The following is an 18525-nucleotide window of genomic DNA, read 5'->3' as shown; positions in this document are numbered from 1 at the left end:
GGCCTTTGAAAAGCGTTTGTAACCGTTTGTTATAAAATTAATATGGTTAGAAAGATGTTTTAAAAGTAGAATACAATGATCCACACAGGTATTACTCGAAACTGCACGGTTTTCCTTTTACGTATTGAACTAACACGGCCGGCTAATTATGGGAGTCAAAAACTTGACTCCCATAATCGGCCGACCGTGTTAGTCAACGAGGTAAAAGGAGAACCACGCAATTTTTAGTGATACTTGTGTGGATCATTGTATTCTACTTTTGAAATATCTCTCTAATCATATGCATTTTATAACAAACGGTTAAAAACGCGTTTCAAAGACCAACTCGACCGATCCAGGACAACGTGTTCCTTTAAACGGTTACCAGTTAAAAAAGGTTACCGGTTAAAATGTCAATCGAAGATTGAAAGGTCCCGGTTCAAGGTTTGTAGCCCTAAATTACGACATTTATTTAAAGTTGGAAACATGCAGTTTGTGGTGTTTCATTATATCTAGAGTTTTGGTATACTCTTTGGCAACCAATTTCGTTACCACTCGGTCCCGTCCAGTGATGCTTGGTCATGAAACAATCCTTATTTACAAAATGACTTTGGAACAATGTTTTATCTGTGCTGTACCATCCTTTAAGAACTTATCACACTGGACAATTTACATGTAACCAGTTTCAGGCAATCTCAAATAAGACAAACCAACCCCTTAAAAAAATAACAAGGAAGGGGGAGCAGCAAAAAACCCCAAAACAACCCGACTAGTTTGTTATTAAATTTATACATAATGTTTTCTACATGTAACACAGTCGGTTGCCTCCAAGTTACCTGTAAAGATTGCCCGGTACGACAAGGTCTTCAATCACCAAACCCCCACTACGTCATTGTACCTTAATATTCGGTTTTCTTTAGAGTAATTCGAACACTAATGGCTTAGGGAATACTGTGTGCATCAATGTTACCATCTTGAATTCCAATGTATTGACTGAAAACTCTCAGTTAGCATTCCGTCTTGTTACCGGCTTTACTCATCGGGGGCTAATGCTGTTTCGAAAGACACGGGACAGATGACATCAAAGTCGGATTCTATCGTTGCAGCTCGGCTGGATACGTGCATGCCAGCAACTGAACTTGCAGCCACCTTTCATTTAAAGGTATCAGCTGACTTATCTACATCCGGGGTCAGAATTGACCCTGACTCTGGGTAGCATCAGGAAGCCTGACCACTTTCCGGGTCGGTATAATCTGGAATCTTTTCTGTATTATGTTAAAATGACGCCGGTTCCGAGTTCAAATCCCCACTTGAAATGGCCCATCGGGCCCCTGGCCCCGGAAACCGAACGGTAATTCTAAACCAAGATTAAAAAAAAAAAAAAAATTATGCCACCATGTTGTTTATATACAGGATACAAATTTCAGAATATCAGAATATAAAATATCATATGTCAAAACAAACCGAACAAACAACATCAACAAGAATGAAATGATTAAATCACTTCAATGAAAGTTGCTGCTGAAAAGGGCACCAACGTTATTTTTACACCATGTATTACTTCGATTGAAAAGGTTTAATAAAGACGACCAGAGCAGGTTTCCAAATCCTTTGAGACTCTACCACTAAGCACTGGTTCTTATCCGAACCAGGCTGATCCGAACCAAGTTCTCGCAAAAGCAAATCGTACGGTTGTTGGTCGTCAATCCGTTTAGTTCTATAATACTGCCACAACATCACGCACATCTTTGAAATATTTGACTTTTCATAAAACACGTTCAAACAAAATAATACCGACAGCTGTTCTTCCACCAAACTTTTGATTGCCATTCATTTTGAAGAATACTCACCAAACGGACACCTTCCCTTTAAAATGGAAGGGTTGAATTTGAGTCACGCAAAATATATTTTAAAGAGATGAGTGTTTTCGATATCCAAATATATAAAAGCCGAGTCCATACATGACTTTCCTCAAATTTGACTGCATTTCCGATCGACGGAAATGTCTCCCAGGAGTAGGATTAAATCAACTTGTACAATCAGGTTTGTGCCAAACTGAACCTCTAGACAGGAAATCCAGAAAAATCTTTGTCTGACCATCGACAAGTTTGTCTTCAAATCTTCTATTAATTGAACTGGACACGGTAAGAAGCTCCATTAACTTTATCATTAGTGCTATTACAGTCATGGTAGAGAGTGCTCATTGATTAATAGAGACTTGCAGTATAAGACAAGAGCAGACAGAAGTCACAACATTTTAAAAGACAATTGGAACAGACGCGCCGGTCGCCAGCGGAACTTAAAGTAAATTGGAACTGGCACTGATCGAATGTCAAACATATTATCATCTTCATCCTACACGAACTGGTTTTAAAAATGTGATGTTGAATTGAGACTGTCACTCGAGGCCGCTACCTTGTTGTCACCATCTTTGTGTTGTTCCTAGCGTCCATTGGTAATAATGATTACTAGTTTCAGTTGCCAAAGAAGAGGGCCAGACTGTATTTTTTGGTCCACTTACCCAACTTGGTTTGGATTGTTCAATTTATGTTAATGAGAACAACAAAAGCAACGTGGCAGATGTAATAGCTTATGCTCTTATCACGTTTGGTTATGGTCAAAGACCAGTATTCCCACTTGGGTAACCATTTGGGTAAAGATTATTTGTATAGTCTGGTGCCGCATTTTCTGTCGTATAATGTCTTTCCTTACCATAACAAGGTTCCAATATGGAACAATCTGCGCTATGTGTTTGGAGACGTCTGAGCACTGACTCCCCATCAGCATGGTCATCTGGGGTTTGCGGTACAGTTGATCGAATAGGGCATCTGCTGCAATACCTGGATGACACTGCATAAAAAGATAAACACAATATTTTCGTTAAAGGCAGGGTGCATTGTTGGTAATTGTCAAAGACCAGAATAAATTAACAAACCTGCGACAGTTTTGGGTCAATTGGTAATCAAAGTCGCAAAAAACAATGAACGAAAAAACATCATTGTTGCAAATTGTGTGCTTTCAGAAGCACGAGCTATAGGCGTCCTACCGAAGCGCTTCTAAGATTCAAATTGTTTGGGTGAATAATTATGTAGTTCTTATGTGTTTATGGGTAAAACATGAGTATTCTTTATCCCCGCAACAAATTAAATGGACAAAATTAAATGACGCAATTGACGCCGTAAGGACTATGACGTAATGTTTTTTTTACGGCATGGGTACCAAGGAAATTTACCATCCATAAAACATATTGCTAGATCCGTTAACACGTATAACATTTGGTGTGCTGTTACTAGCTACTCTAACTATGGATGCGTTCGTTTAGCTACCCTAGGTCAACCCCGTCGTGTGGCGTTTTTTCTTTCAAGGACGAACGTGTGCAGATAATTACCCACGTTCGCCCTGGGAAAAAAAACCCGCCACACACCGGGCTAGACCCAGGGCAGCTAAACGAACGCACCCTAAAAATAGATGATAAAAGGAGGCCAAGAAAGGCAAGGGTCACTTTAAAGATATGTACAAAATAATAATATAGCATGTGCTGTTCATGCTTGATTTACGAATTCCCCTCTTGATCTCGACACCTGAGTATCGATTCTGACAAGCCACCAAGTGGACATCCATTGAGTAAGCACCAAATCGTCAATACATGATGTGGGTCAGAGGTCAGATAGGTCATGCGATGGCTTTTATTGAGTGGCCAAGTCCGACCTCGTTTTCTAATCGCTGTCCAGGCTGCCCATTTCGACCTCGCCGTATGTCTGCTGCCTACACCCTGCTAGCCAACCAATTACCGGCACTGGAGTCCGCTTAATTGCTGACACTAGAGGGGGTCCGAAGTTGACATGATGCAGAATAAAAAAAGGACACGGACAAATCATTTCCGCTAATAGTCCAGAAATTAGACCCTAATACTAATTAGAATACATATCGTCAACTCGCAAGACCCCTTTTTGTCGCAGTGAACTGAAAAACAAGGTCATTTTTCTCACGGTTGATTACTCTGATTGTATATAGTAGAATTGTGTGCTAGATAATTCATGAGTACCTTCCTTCAAACCTCTCTGACGTGAGGCATAGAGAAGAAGTAAACCTGCTGGGCTTTAATGAACAGTCCCTAGGTCCCTCTGGAGATTCCAGGGCGATAGGACGAGGCAGTAGAGCGACTAAATGGCTAAATGGGAACCGGCTAATGTGGTGTCGTCACACCGTGGGCTGCGAGCTGTCAGGCATTCCAACTTAACGGAACATTAGTAGATATACGGAGCGGCTTATACGCATAACGCTGCGGTCTCACAGATAACATTGTATCGCGTAAAGCTTTACTTCATGATCAGTGAGGATGCGTGACTAGACCTTTTTATTTTAAAGATGTACAAGATAAGGAACCTACATGCACTTGTAAACATCATATAGCTTGCTCTGTACATGTCATGGCTTTAACTATAACAATGCCCATGGTCTAAATCACGAAGTTTTTACGTTTAATAATAACCATGTTGGCTTAATTTATAACATGATGATTTTACTATTGGTTAGCAGAACGTTGCTGAAAGACTTTACTTAGCCGAGCAAAACTTAGGGAGCCAGTCACGACTATGTAAATTGCAAAGTATAATGGCTGGTAATGCATTTTTGCCTAGCAAATGACAGATTTCCTTCATAAACAGTTTTAATAAATTGGTCGCTGTTTTTATTTAGTTTTGATTTTATCTGAGCTAAAGCATTGTGATTTATACCGAGTCCCGGATTGGCTTTTGTCCGATAAAGCTTGTCTGAAGTCAAAGCTAATTCAAGAATGCTGGCGTATAATCAGATTAAGCACAATTGCCCGTCAAGATTAAGAAAACACATTGTGTCGCGGTCTGTTTGAAGCCAATCTTTCATTTAGTAAGATTTTAATTGCAATGCACTTCACGTAAACCTACAAAGGTCCGTCCATGATGTGGCAAAGACGTAGAACTTTAGCCGAGAGACATTTGCTATCTCCCTACGATATCAATTGTATCCAGCATTACCGCTTTAAAGGGAAGGTGTGCATTTAGTAATCACTCTTAAAAGTAATAAACAAAGAACCATTGGGTAAGAAAGAATCGTACAGCAGGTTTTGATAGTACAAAGCATTTTAAGAAACATTCCACTTCAAGGTAATGTGGTCATGTTAAAGATATCATTTTTTTTATGCCCACAAATTTGAATATGAGAAACGCTTCGCAGATCTGTATCCTAATAGGGAATATTCTTCCTGCATTGCCGACATATTTACTAGAAATGACGCTATTCATTTTGTCTAAATTTCATAAATAAAACATTCACTCAAAACACAAGATCCCATCACAAAATAACGCATCCGTGGGTGACATAAGTGATCTGATAGGCATCCTGTTTTGAAATTAACCTACGTCATGTCGAACAATGAGAAGGTTTCAAAGATCTACGCCATTAACTTTGTCTAAGTTTTAATAAAGATAATAATCGCTTACATAACAAGACCCTATCACAACATAACGCGTCTAAGGATGACATGAGCAAAATAAAAACATCCTGTTTTTGAATATTTTTCCAAGAAAGAAAAACATTGTAACCACATGTCTGGAGCACCTTCCACTACCGGCAGTGAACCCGTGACGTCACGCAGGGGGAAAGATACCGTGCGCTATCGGGCGATCGTTTCGCATTTGCCTCCTATAAACAACCCTTGACAATTATTTATTGCGCTGTAGTGTCCCACGTTTGCGAAATGCTGAACCCTCTCAATAAATATAAAACATTCTGAATCTGGCAGATGGTTGAACAGAATGCGGCAGATGATATCGAAATGAGACAAGGGGGAATAAACGGAAAAACATACTCAGAAATGATTTTTGGAGGAAGTCAAACGTGTAAAATGCAAGTCAAGGTTGAGGTTGGAGATTGTGTACTGGCGTTAGTTCAAGCTCATTGGTTGCTAGTCGTTATCTTTGGACGGCAAAATATGACGCAGGAATTATGATTTTCGTTTTACACTGAGGTGTCATAAGCACTTCATGTGGGACAAACAATCTACTTGCAATACAGGTGAAGTCCCATAACGCGCCCTTTAAAACCTGATTTGACTTCAACAACTAAATCACTTGGTTCGCCCAACGATAAGATGCCTGTTGTTTATTTAATAATATTTATTTATAAGAGATGTTAAGTTTGAATCGGGGATAAAGAATATATATATATTTGTTTTACCCATACACCGATGTATGTTACCAGTGTATACTCAGTACTTTCCCGAGTCCTGTGAAAAAATATCACAGGCATGTTACTCGGGTGGGATTCGAAACCACGACCCTTGTAATTCTAGAGCAGTGTCTTACCAGCTAGACTACCGAGATTGCCCGGTAGCTAGAGGCAGTTCGAATCCTATGTTTTTTTATATTTATTTAATAGCTATATTTATTTATTTAGCTATTCATTTAGATTTTTCTTTGTATTGGTTATGTGGTCTGACACATCTATGATGACAGTTAAAAAATAAAACCAACACGTTTGTCTCGACTAGGACAATGTTAAATGTACATGGGTACTTACGTCCGAAGATTTAAAATGAAATAAATAAATTAATGTTCGAAACACCCTTCAATTCACCAATTACTAACATGTAACGTTATTTTAAAGGATCTCATCGTTATTACATATATGACGTATACGTTCGTTTTACACGAATGTCTAGTTTGTTACACTCTTAAAACTAAGGTTGGATCCAACACTGGCAAGAGTTCGGAGAGTGACAACATTTTGAAAGTGTTGAATCCACTCTTTTTTATGATAAGTCCAGCATTTTAAAGTAATTAGTCAACAATTTTAACGTTTAAAAAGCTGGTCGAACAATTCCAAGGAATTTTTTTGAGAAATGTTGAAATAACACCTTAATTGTTGAATTAACCCTTTTGGCGTTGGATCAAAAATTTAAAACGCTAACAAAACGCTGTATCCAACACTTTGAAAGTCTAGTCACTCTCCGAGCTATTTCAAGTGTGAGATTAAACTCTTTAGTATTTAGAGTTTAGTATTTGTTTTTAAGTGCGAACTATTTGTGCTCTTGTAAGGGATGGGTTGTGGGTGGGTGGAGTAAATTGTTCTCGATTGGGTAGTTTTTGTCGTGTTTCAAAACAGAGTTAAACCGAGTCACCGAAACAACGGGTCAGAATTGACCAGTATTCCAAATCCCAAGGGGGCCTGACACATTTTAGGATTATGGTTTGACCCGGAGTCTGGTAGAAACAAAAAGGGACATTGACCCATAACCTGTGTTAGGTCACATTTCTGGTTAATTTGGAAGCAGATTCTGGTTCACTGACCAAGAATACTCTAGTCCCAACGGGACCCGAATCAAGCGCAATGGGAGACTTTGGAACGCTAGGTGGCAGCAGACTTACCAGGTAAATGTCCATTGTTTACGTAGTTCTGAACAGGCGCACATTATTGAGAACAATAGATTTTACCTGGTAACCTGCTAACTGCAACCAAGCGTCCCAAAAGTCTCCCATTCTCTCCTTGGTAATTTTCAGCACTTTTGTATTGGCAATCAATTTATTATTGCCTGTAAAAACATTTGTTCGGTGTTAGCCTGATACATTTATTACATTTAATTGAACGGTGACACATTTTCAGATTGTCGGTATTGTGCGCATGCTTAGAACTACGTAATAAACGTCTGCTGCCACCTAGCGTTCGAAATTCTCCCGTTGAGACATTTTCCAGCCGTGGGCTTTTCGAATACACCTTTAAACATAAATGGATTGAAACAACATTCATCGAAGTGTACTGTTTTACTCGGTGAAGCGCACCTAATTACAACAGTGGATTTATTTCATTAAGGAGGCTGTCCTGTATTTTGTTATCTGAGAGATTTTGTTTTTCACCCAACTGCCGCAGTTTTTCATTATTACTTTGGACTCTGGAAAGCGAAAGGGTGCTGGCCAATTATTCGTCATTATTGGACTTACTTAGAATTTAATCGGAAATAGCTCTAGCACATTGTTAATAATAATTTGAATGGAGTTATAGGTATTTTTCTTGAGCACTTGAAGTAGTATTCTTTCGTACACTATTTAATATGAACTGGTTGAACGCCTTTTTAAGGAACGTTTGGGTGTAGGCCTACCAGGAGTGTCAATTGTAATGATACTCGAGGTTGAAACTCGAATTGTATAATAGTTGTTATGGGTCTTATATTCATATTTAAAATTTATAAATCATACATTTTAATTACAATTTTTATACTTTAGTTTTCGTTTGGGTAAATCTGGAATTGTATGTAAGTTGTTGAGGATTCGTCTGTTGTCATTATACAAGTATATCTATCATAATATAGTAAAAAGCATTATGGTTTACATAAATAACAAATACACTTGAAGAAAGTTGTGTCATGTTTGCTTTGAAAAGAGAAAGTAATTTATAAACATCCTTCGTACGCAATATGAACATCCATTGTACTCACTGACCATGTAATATACAACAATAGAAAGGGGAACAAATAGATTAAATTGTATTTAGCTAAAAGGTTTGCCGGACATTCCGTTCTGCGAAGGTTGCAGTCAAACAAATCCTTCATGGCCGGGCACATTGGAGATTCTCCATCGAGAAAGTAGAGCAAGGTTGCTTGCCCCTTATAAAAAAATGAATTTACGTGTAATCTGTGTTTTTAGGGTCAACCTTGACTCGTTACAAAAACCGGCTGGAGACAAGACTACGTTACAAATGCAATTAATACACAGACGGCTCTACTCACACAATAGGAAGACGTGGCCTCCAAAACTATAATGATTATAATGCTTAGTCCTTAACAAGGAAAGACAGTTGTCAATGTTTGATTAATTACAAGAGCGGGGACACTTCGCAGCAAATGAGAGATTTTCTCCTTGTGCAGTTAGAGCAAGTGTGTTGTAATAATTGGTTGTCGATGCTTATAGTACCGGCTGTTACTGTTACGCATCTCGAAATTAACAAATATGAATGTATTGTATTACACTATGGTATTAATTTCATCTTTTCGCTTAATGTTGAATAATTTATTTGCAGTTTAAAGGTGCGAGCAAACTTAAATACACAAACAAACCAAATCCCGCAGAAATCATAAGCGTTAACTCTATTGTCTTCGTGAAAGCTCTCTAGGTAATTTTATTTGTAAAACGTACAGTTGAAGCCAGTGAATGAAAACTACAATCTCACTATTGTTCCATAATCAAATCAATTGATTGTTTTATTTAATAACTTAATTCTGGATAGACGAGCACATTGCCACAAACAATGGGCGAGTTAATCTGTTTGTAAGTATCTAGGTTAGACACTCTAACAAATCCCGGGTCAGAATTGACCAGGATCCGGGTCTCATCAGGCCTGACACATTTCTGGGTCAGTTTGACTTGGAATCTGTGTCCAATAACCCTTAAAGTTGTCAACCTGACACGTTATCCTAGTCAACATCTCAACATTTGACCAACTTTTCGAATCAGCATGACCCAGCAATAGGTGAGGCTCCCGGATTAAGGTTTTTTTTACCCTGGATTTTTTTTAAGAGCAGGAAGTAAGTACAATATCCGATTTAATTATTTTAAATTTCAGTCGCATACCAGTTTTTTTGGAACCAACCACAGCAGCAAATCCGGACCGTGGTACTTCAAATCACAGGCATATTACTCGGGTGGAATTCGAACCTACGACGTTTGTAATTCTAGAGCAGTGTCTCACTAATTAGACCACCGAGATTGCTCGGTAGCTATAGAGGCATTTCCAATCCTATAAATTATTGGATAACGAATACTGTTTATTTGTTGTATATCATGGCAGCAAAGTCGGTAAAATCCGAGTAATATAATTATGCCTGTGACATTTTTTTTATGCACAGAACTCGGGTAAGTATACTGAATACACAATATAACACACATCGGTGTATATGGGTACAAATCAAAATGAATATTCTTTATCCTCGATGCAATTTAACATCTATTACAAATTATTTGGTTTCAGAATAATGTAAGCACATCAACCGTGGCTGGAAGGACAAATTAATATTATGATTGCTTCCATTGTCATTGCAGCCAATGGAAATCCAATGGAAACCTAACGGCACTGCGTGATAATTAAGACCTATTGATGCAAGCTCCCATCAATCTCGGTCATACACATCCTCTGTAATAATCTTTGGACCTTGACCATCTGGATTGAGTTTTTTAATTTGACCAATATTTTATACAAGCGATGTCCGGTAACTAATTAAGTGTTTTGCCAGATATTTCGCCCGGAGGGAAAACGCCCACTCTTTCCTCTTCCTTTGGTATCCAATAGGTTTATTCCACTGTAATTTGATTGTCTGGCGGTGTGAAAATCTGATTAAAACACTATATGGTATGTTTCTTTAAAATTACATTTGTTTGTCTCAATGAGGACTATCTTTCAGCACTTAATTATTGCCCGTTTGGTCAAGCAAGACATTGTGGCTAATTGGTAATTCGTTCGAGTGTACAGACTAATTCATGAATAAGAATGCCTTTCGTGATTCAACGGTCAGGACGGTAGGCATGTGGAACTAACGGTGTATTAACACTAGAAATTAACCATAACCCATATTTAGTTTTTTGTACACTTACACCTATTGGTGCTTAGCACTTCTCAGGGGTAATAATTGGAAGTGCTTTGAGACGCCCTTCGGCTGTGAAAAGCGCTAAGTAAAAACTGGTTACTATATTATTAATAGTACTTTCCTGAGACCTGAGTTCTGTGAAAATAAACCCCACAGAACCTGACCAATTAAGTGCTTATAAGTGCTTAATACACATTGGTGTATAGAGTAAATGAAATAAAGCTAGTTTCAGTTCAGTTTAAAAAAGCTGATTCACGCGCCATTTTCTTGGAATGTTCTCAACGATGAAGTGCCAAATTGCCACACAACTTTTAACTCTATGGTTTACATCTTCAACAGAATGTAGTGGCATTTGTCTCCTTTCGAAAGATAAGCGAAAGTAATTTCGCTCCTACCTAGGAGAAAATTTCGTCTATACGACGCCAGGCGTGATCCTTGCAGCCCTGTATTGCGAGCAACAAGATCGGATGTGTCGCTTGTCTCTAATTACTAACCCCTTGGGGAATCGCTATACGAGGGGATGGACGAGGTGAAAGGTTCGATGGAATAGAGTTGAACAAAAAAAGATTACAAGAAGGATAAAGTGAAGTAAAATCAGGGCAATTCAAAATGGAAGGGTAGAGACACAGCGAACAAGATGCAACAACAGGACGTGGAAGTGGGTTGGACAAGTTAAGTGTTTAAATCAATGGAAGGACTTGAGGAATAGAGACAGTTGGAGGGAAAAGGGTTTGACAGATTAAAAAAAGAGACAGACGGCAAATCCTTGGAGGAATTGAAACTAGGAATTGATAAGAAATTGACAGGGGAGTAGAGAATATACGATGCGGGAAGAGGGCAGTTTCTCTCCAGGTAAATGGAGAGAGAGAGTAAAATAGATTGATATTGGCCACGGGAACGATAAGTGAAGTGGTTTATATTTCGGTAACGGAAATACAGGAAAATAGCAAGATGACGCAGCCTCGGCAAGAGAATAATAATATTTTTATATTAAGAATTATGTTTTTGGACCATCTGGACGGGAAATGAACTGCATTTCATTGGTATGTATTGAATTATGTAAAACAAAAATGCTGTTGAAACAGCGGACCATAACATGTGCTCGTATTAGAAAGCACTATCGAAATTGAACGCTGCATCAACTTATGAGGCGAAAATTAATGAGATTAAAATAAAGCTTGTAAGTAATATTGTCAATTCAATGTAACATACGTAATAAATACCCTCAGCCCTTTTAAAGTTTCCCACCTTCCGGGTCCCATACCCATTTCTGGGTCATGCTGGCCAGAAACTGTTATTAAAGCAATGGAATAGGGCACAGCTTCTATGTCTTTTGGACCAATATCTGTGTCATAAGTTGGGACCCGAAATTCCGGTAAATTCTGACCCTGGTGTCTTTAAAGTGACTGAAAGTGCTACCGTACCAGACAAAAATGGTACTGTTTATTTCACCATTAAAGGCAGTGGACACTATTGGTAATTGTCTAGCCTTCACAGTTGGTGTATCTCAACATATGTATAAAATAACAAACCTGTGAAAATTTGAGCTCAATCGGTCATCAAACTTGCGAGATAATAATGAAAAGAAAAAAACACTTGTCACACGAAGTTGTGTGCGTTTAGATGGTTGATTTCAAGACCTCAAGTTCTAAATCTGAGGTCTCGAAATCAAATTCGTGGAAAATTACTTCTTTCTCGAAAACTATGGCACTTCAGAGTGAGCCAGTTCTCACAATGTTTTATACCATCAACCTCTCCCCATAACTCGTAACCAAGTAAGGTTTTATGATAAGAATTAGTAATTACCAATAGTGTCCACTGCCTTTAAGGATACACAAGAATGAGCTATTATATAGAAATAACAAAAAGGGTAGGGCTGGGGTGGGGGAGGGTTGGCGTGGGGCAGCAGTAACAAACCTGTAAAAATGTAGTAATTTAATTTTTGCACACCGTTTCTTGTGTTCCATTCTTTTCTGAACTTAACAGCGTCATAAAACTTCGGTCACTCTTCCATTTAAAGGGATAGCCATGCCGCTATGTTTCCGCTAGGGTGCTTTTTGATTAGCGCTCGAATAACCAAGTGATTGCTTTTCTATAAATTCCCGGCATCGGTATAAAAAAAAACTAAAAAAAAAACATCCGTTCACTTCACCAATTCACAGGACAGAAAACCCGATCATGATGATTGTGGTCCATGGTGATTTTTATATTACCATATCCCTATGGAGATCTGAAATATATTGTTAGAAAAACCCATACATCAATGTGGACGTTAATGAAGTTATAATAACATTAAGGCGAATATCAACGGGTGATAGAATGGAAATCTTCAGGGCTTTCGGCAATGATTTGTTTAGCGACTATTCATTGAATAAGTTTCCGCTCCGTTGATTTCGAGTCTGGATACAGTTTGACTGAGATCTTATTCTGTTTTGTACACTGCTCAAGCGCCCAGAAAGTACGGTGAATATGAGGCACAATGCTATGAAAACCCCATGCAAGCTTACTAATTCACAGTGTGAAATGAAGCTCCTGCAACGTAAGATTCCAGACTTTTGACATTATCAAATATGTTTTATGTTTTTTTGCCTCCCAAAAAGTTAAAGACATTATTAAAGATTGGTAAGGTTTACACTTATAATTGTTTAATTTGTAGTCTGAAAGCTTACAATTTATGAATTTTATATAGTAGAACTAAGCCTATTCGTTTCTATAAAATATCTTCAAATAAAACTAAGCCAAATCCGAGAACTGTTTCCGTAAACAACAACAACAACAACAACACTGCAACAGCCGATTTCAGTTCTAACAAACTCTCACAATAGGAACAGTGTGTTTACATCCATTGACAAATAGAAAGGTTTTGCAGAGTTTTGTAACTAAAATCATAAAAAAGAGATAAAGCCCAAGTTTTCACAGGTTTGTGTATCATGTCTATTGTTATTAATAATAATAATTATTCGCGGGACTAATCATCCTTACTCGCAGCTAAGAGCTGAATTGCGAAGGACGCGGCTACAACGTGTTCGAGAAGCAGGCATGCAAGGGCGCCGTTAGCCGCCAGCCACATAAAACCACAGCCAAGATCAAAAGTGTTTGACTTTTTTCCCGAGGGAGGAAAACCGGATGTTCTGGCAAACCCTCGAGCCACAGCGGAGAACCAACGCACAACTCAACTCACATATTATGGCCCTGGCCGGGAATCGAACCGGGGTCACCTTGGTGAAAGGCGAGCGCTTTACGCACAATCCAACCATGCCAACCATTGGTAGCTCACACAATACCTGAACACTGTCTGCGAGAACATTGTTAGCTCCACCAACTATGTTTAAGTACCCTTAACCTTTTCACCAGGCCTAAACTAGAGGAAAAAGACGTCTGGTGCTCATTACAAAAAATGTAAAAACCTAGCTTTTATGACAGTAACAGCACCCTTGGAAAAATGAAATGTTGTAAAGCACCACTTCCAGGTGGTAAGTAACGATTTACAAGGAATCGATGATCATACCCGTGTAACAGTACAAAAAAAAATGCTCTTCGAATGTAGACTTGATCTAATCATGGAGGATGGAATAGAAGGAGCTCGAACGACCCACAAAACCGCAGAGTAACAAAAGAATACCCTGACAATGCCCCTGTCTGGCCAGTGGAAAAAGATAGTAGACCTCCAGCTGTACGGCCGATTAAACAAGCAGGATTAGATTTCTTTGTACAGAACGTGCGGTACCGCCGCTCTGCACCGTTGCCTTAGTGTAAAGTTGAATCATTGGAGACAAGAATTGTGAATATACACGTTTTCATTTACCGTTTGTGGTGTTTCACTGAAACATCATGGCATAGTTTTTCATTTTTTTTGACTTTCCGGTCACTAGCGGTGGTTCAAAATTTGGGTATTAGCACACGAGTGTGGTTGGTATTCAATTGTGTTTTTCGATTTGGTGAGCACAAGTGTACACAATTTTTATTAGGTCTCAAAAAAGTTGTTTTTCTGTATTATATCCATACGACATACGACACCATGGTTGAGTGAAGAACCAAGTGCGCACGCGCAAACTCACATACGCCAAGTCGCCCATTGTCTGTATAAGGTATGTCGGTGATTACGAGGTGTTGTTAAACGACCGCGGTACCGCAGGTTCGACTTTTGAAGTCCCTTCGTTCGAGCTCCTTCTATTCCTTCCTCCATGATCTAATTCATATAAAGGTTTCTCGGAAAACTCAATGCATTTCAAACATGATTGGATACAAAGTACATGATAGGTACATGGTTGCTTTGATTAATAGGTTAAGTGTGGAAGCCCTAATGGTATTTGAACATTTTATGCCAGCTCGTTTTGTTCTTAACCAAAGTAGTGTCGAAGTCTAAAAAGCTCGGGTAGGTGTGATGGTATCTACCCCCCCCCTTCGTCTCCGTCTGGGCGTACTATGTGGGTTGGGTTTTTAGTCCCTACCGGATTGTGTGGGTTTATGTATTATTTGTAGTGTGCCTTCCACATCTAAACCCAATTTTTTTTTTCTTTTTCTTATCTCCTATGGGTTATTAGCTTAAGTATAAATAATAATTTTGCTTTTCTCCGAGTCCTTGCTTCACAACCAGTTAATAAATGGGATGAAATGAATAACGGCTCATTCGAATGCAGAATTAAAACCTTCCTACATTGACAAATGAATGGCAGAAAACTGATCAACTTCCACCCTCAGTTTTCTTGATACAAAAACATGTTTGCACTTCGAGCCCTTTTTGTCCACGGTAACTTTTCGTTACGTGCGCTTCTTCAGGGCCCACGACGATAACATTTCAGAAAAACTTGAGGCAGTGGCAAAAAGAATTGATTAAATCACGATTAAGAAGGACCTCTTTCAAAAATATATATATATATATCTTCACAAAACAAAAGGTTAAGAACGGACAAAATTAAAATGCTTCCTCCTCTGGAGTCAACGACCGCTCGACACAAAAAAACAACGTCCTCATTTGCAATAAAAACGTCTTAAAATTACATCATACTGTTATTGTTATTTAATTTCTGCAAAATTATTTATCATCTTACATGAATGTCACATTCCAGATGGTCCGTAGTTTATAACATCTTCAAGAAGGAAATTGGTCAGTCATGCGATCTAATTCAATAAAGGTATTGCTAATCCGATATAATCACAGACTGTAGTGCGCTGTACCTTCCAAGTTTCGGACAGACTTGGTTGCACATATCGGGTGTTCTTATAAATATTTCATATTATATAACAGCTCAATAAGTGCTATGTTATACATGGCATGACTGTAACTATTAAGTGTCAAGTATAATACTTGAGCAAGCCAGACGGCTTTTAAGTCTTAACACTTTTGGTCAGACTTTATCAACGTTTATTTTTTATACCATCGCACCACACAAAACGCCCAGCAAAACGCATCAAAGGGTCTTTACAAGTTTTTTTAAATGTATTCCTGGGAGATGCATCTTTGTGATACCTGTTCATGTAAAGAGATAGGAATAAAAAACTTCTAGCTAGAAGTCTTTTATTGTTTTAGTGAGAAATTACCTCTTTCTCAAAATCTGTGCTTAATCAGAGGGAGCCGTTTCCCATAATGTTTTATTCTATCAACAGCTCTCCAATGCTCATTGCCAAGTCAGTTTTTGAGTTAATATTTGTTTTGAGTAATGACCAAACATGTACCTTCCCTTTAATAAGCAGGACAGTTTAAATAGGTAGTCTTCCAATTTCAGAAGTATACTTCGCGCCAGAAAAACAACTTGGTAAGACAAATTCTCAAGATCAAACTAGACAGCAACGTGGATAAAGATAATAAAATACACGGTAATACAGCAAAATGAATATACATTGATATACAACACCTTGCAATGCCTCAAAACCCAATAAAAAAAGCTACCAATAATGCCCCTGAATATTGTATCATTTGCCGCAGCTTCTTCATTTATTGCTAACAGATTTACAACCGACTAAAAAATGTCACACGCCAAACGAGGTTTACAGAGACGTCGAGTTGCTCTGGACCACGCTGTTAAAGGAGTTGCTATAAAAAAAAATGCTTTAAAGAAAATCTTGGGAAAAGACAAACAGGGAATTGACACTTGATATAAATATTTATCTCCGAGGGATTTGCACTCTACCGTGTTAATGAGGTTGGATGGTTCTTGTTAACAAATATACGCGGGGACGAGATGTCCCTTGTTGGACATGCGATATCTTTTTCATCTGATGTAAGATATTGGCACACTCCATGGCAATCTATGTCATACGCTGTGAGAACTCGAACTTCAAACAACTATGAGGTCTAGTTTCCTTAAAGCACAAGTATTGGAAAATTTTCGAAAACCAGTAACTGCACTGTTTGTGACATAACATTGCATTAAATAATAAACCTGTGCAAGTTTAAGCTCAATCGGCCATCATAGAATAACTTTGATTGTAATTTTCTAACTCATTCTTATCTGTTTATCATAAATTTGTCAGTATGTTCTTAATTTGCTTATATTTTTAACTTGTAAAGCGCCACAGGACCTTTGGTGGTTAAGGACGCTATAAAGCAAGTTGATTTTTGTTATTGTCATTATCCGAGTCATAAGGAAAGCAGTAACAATTTCTTTAACATGGTTTTACTTTTTTCAAACATGGGTTTTGGCCGGACGCGCGCGATTGTTTCACTCATTTCCAAAAAAATAATTATAGCATTTTAGGCAAAACCATTTTCAAGGAATGTTGCCCACCATAACAATCTGTATACCATCAATCTTACCGAAAACGACACATCCTTTAAAGGAACACGTTCCCTTGGATCGGTCGAGTTGATCTTTGAAAAGCATTTGAAGCCGTTGTTATGAAATGCAAAGGGTTGGACAGATAATTTAAAAGTAGAATACAACGATCCACACAAACATGCCTCGACATTTTCTGTTAACGTCGGGAAGAAACACGGTGTGCCATTTTGTGGAGTCAAAATTTTGACTCCATAAAATGGCCGACCGTGTTAGTTCGCGACGTCAAAGGAAAACCGTGCAATTTCAAGTGAAACGTCCGATCCAAGGCAACGTGTTCCTTTAAAGCAAGGGGTTTAAGTACACAAAAAAAAATAACAAGATGACTGAGTCCTGATAATCACATAAGACACAATCCGGGCGCCCACCTTCTACAGTATCAGTAAACGTAATACCTTTATAAGGTTTACATCTTTCATGTTTGTTAATGGTTTTTGGGAACAGAATCCGCCTTTTTGATAAATGCGATTATGACTGACAAGCCGTGACTGACGAATTGATTGAATGAGATTTTGTTGTGTCCCGTGTGGCAGTCCTGTGACACGGTGAAAATCACCAGCTATAATATCACTACACAGACCGGTGTGTTCTTGTACTGATTTACATGGCACGAGGAAGAGAGAGAAGAAAAAAAAAATCGTCTACCGTGAATCACAGAGTGTCTCAACCCCGGCCCACGCGCAGCATCCCTCCACGCTCTGAGTCAGTCACGAGGGACCCAGAAAACGAAGACCCTTGAATATTCCTCAGTTATCCCCTCCTTATCATCTGTCTGCCTCCTTTTTATCTTTCTTTAAGAACTCCTCTTTAGTCTCCCTCTTCCCCATTTGCCAACCACGCCAATCTAATTTGATGAAATGATAAACCTACTCGCGATCGCAGAACCCGTAAACTGCCCCCTGAATTGAGGCAGGTCGCGCGGAATACAGCAAGCCTAATGAATCGAATTTGGGCACACAGTGGGATGCAATGGTTTGAAACGTTACTGGATTGACACGCAGGTAAACAAACCAATGAGGGCTCGTGAAATGGAAGGGACATTGGTTTCGTTTCTCAAATGTAGTTTTCATTAATAATTCCTGTCACTGGATCATTACTTTAAGACTGAGACACTATTGGTAATTGTCAAAGACCAGTCTTCTCACTTGGTGTGTCTCA

At 38.6% G+C, this 18525-nt stretch overlaps 1 protein-coding gene across 1 annotated transcript in view; it reads right to left on the bottom strand.

Moving 5' to 3' along the window:
- The window catches only part of LOC139936123 (gamma-aminobutyric acid type B receptor subunit 2-like), a 104190-nt gene that overhangs the window by 45758 nt on the left and 39907 nt on the right, over positions 1 to 18525 (bottom strand). The window contains exon 2 of the mRNA XM_071930855.1: positions 2692 to 2829. Coding sequence (XP_071786956.1) covers positions 2692 to 2829 — 138 coding nt within the window. The remainder of the gene's footprint in view (positions 1 to 2691; positions 2830 to 18525) is intronic.

Source organism: Asterias amurensis, chromosome 4 (genome assembly GCF_032118995.1).
Source record: "Asterias amurensis chromosome 4, ASM3211899v1".
NCBI lineage: Eukaryota > Metazoa > Echinodermata > Asteroidea > Forcipulatida > Asteriidae > Asterias > Asterias amurensis.
The sequence above is the reverse complement of the archived record's forward strand: the minus strand, read 5'-3'. Positions and strand labels throughout refer to the sequence as shown.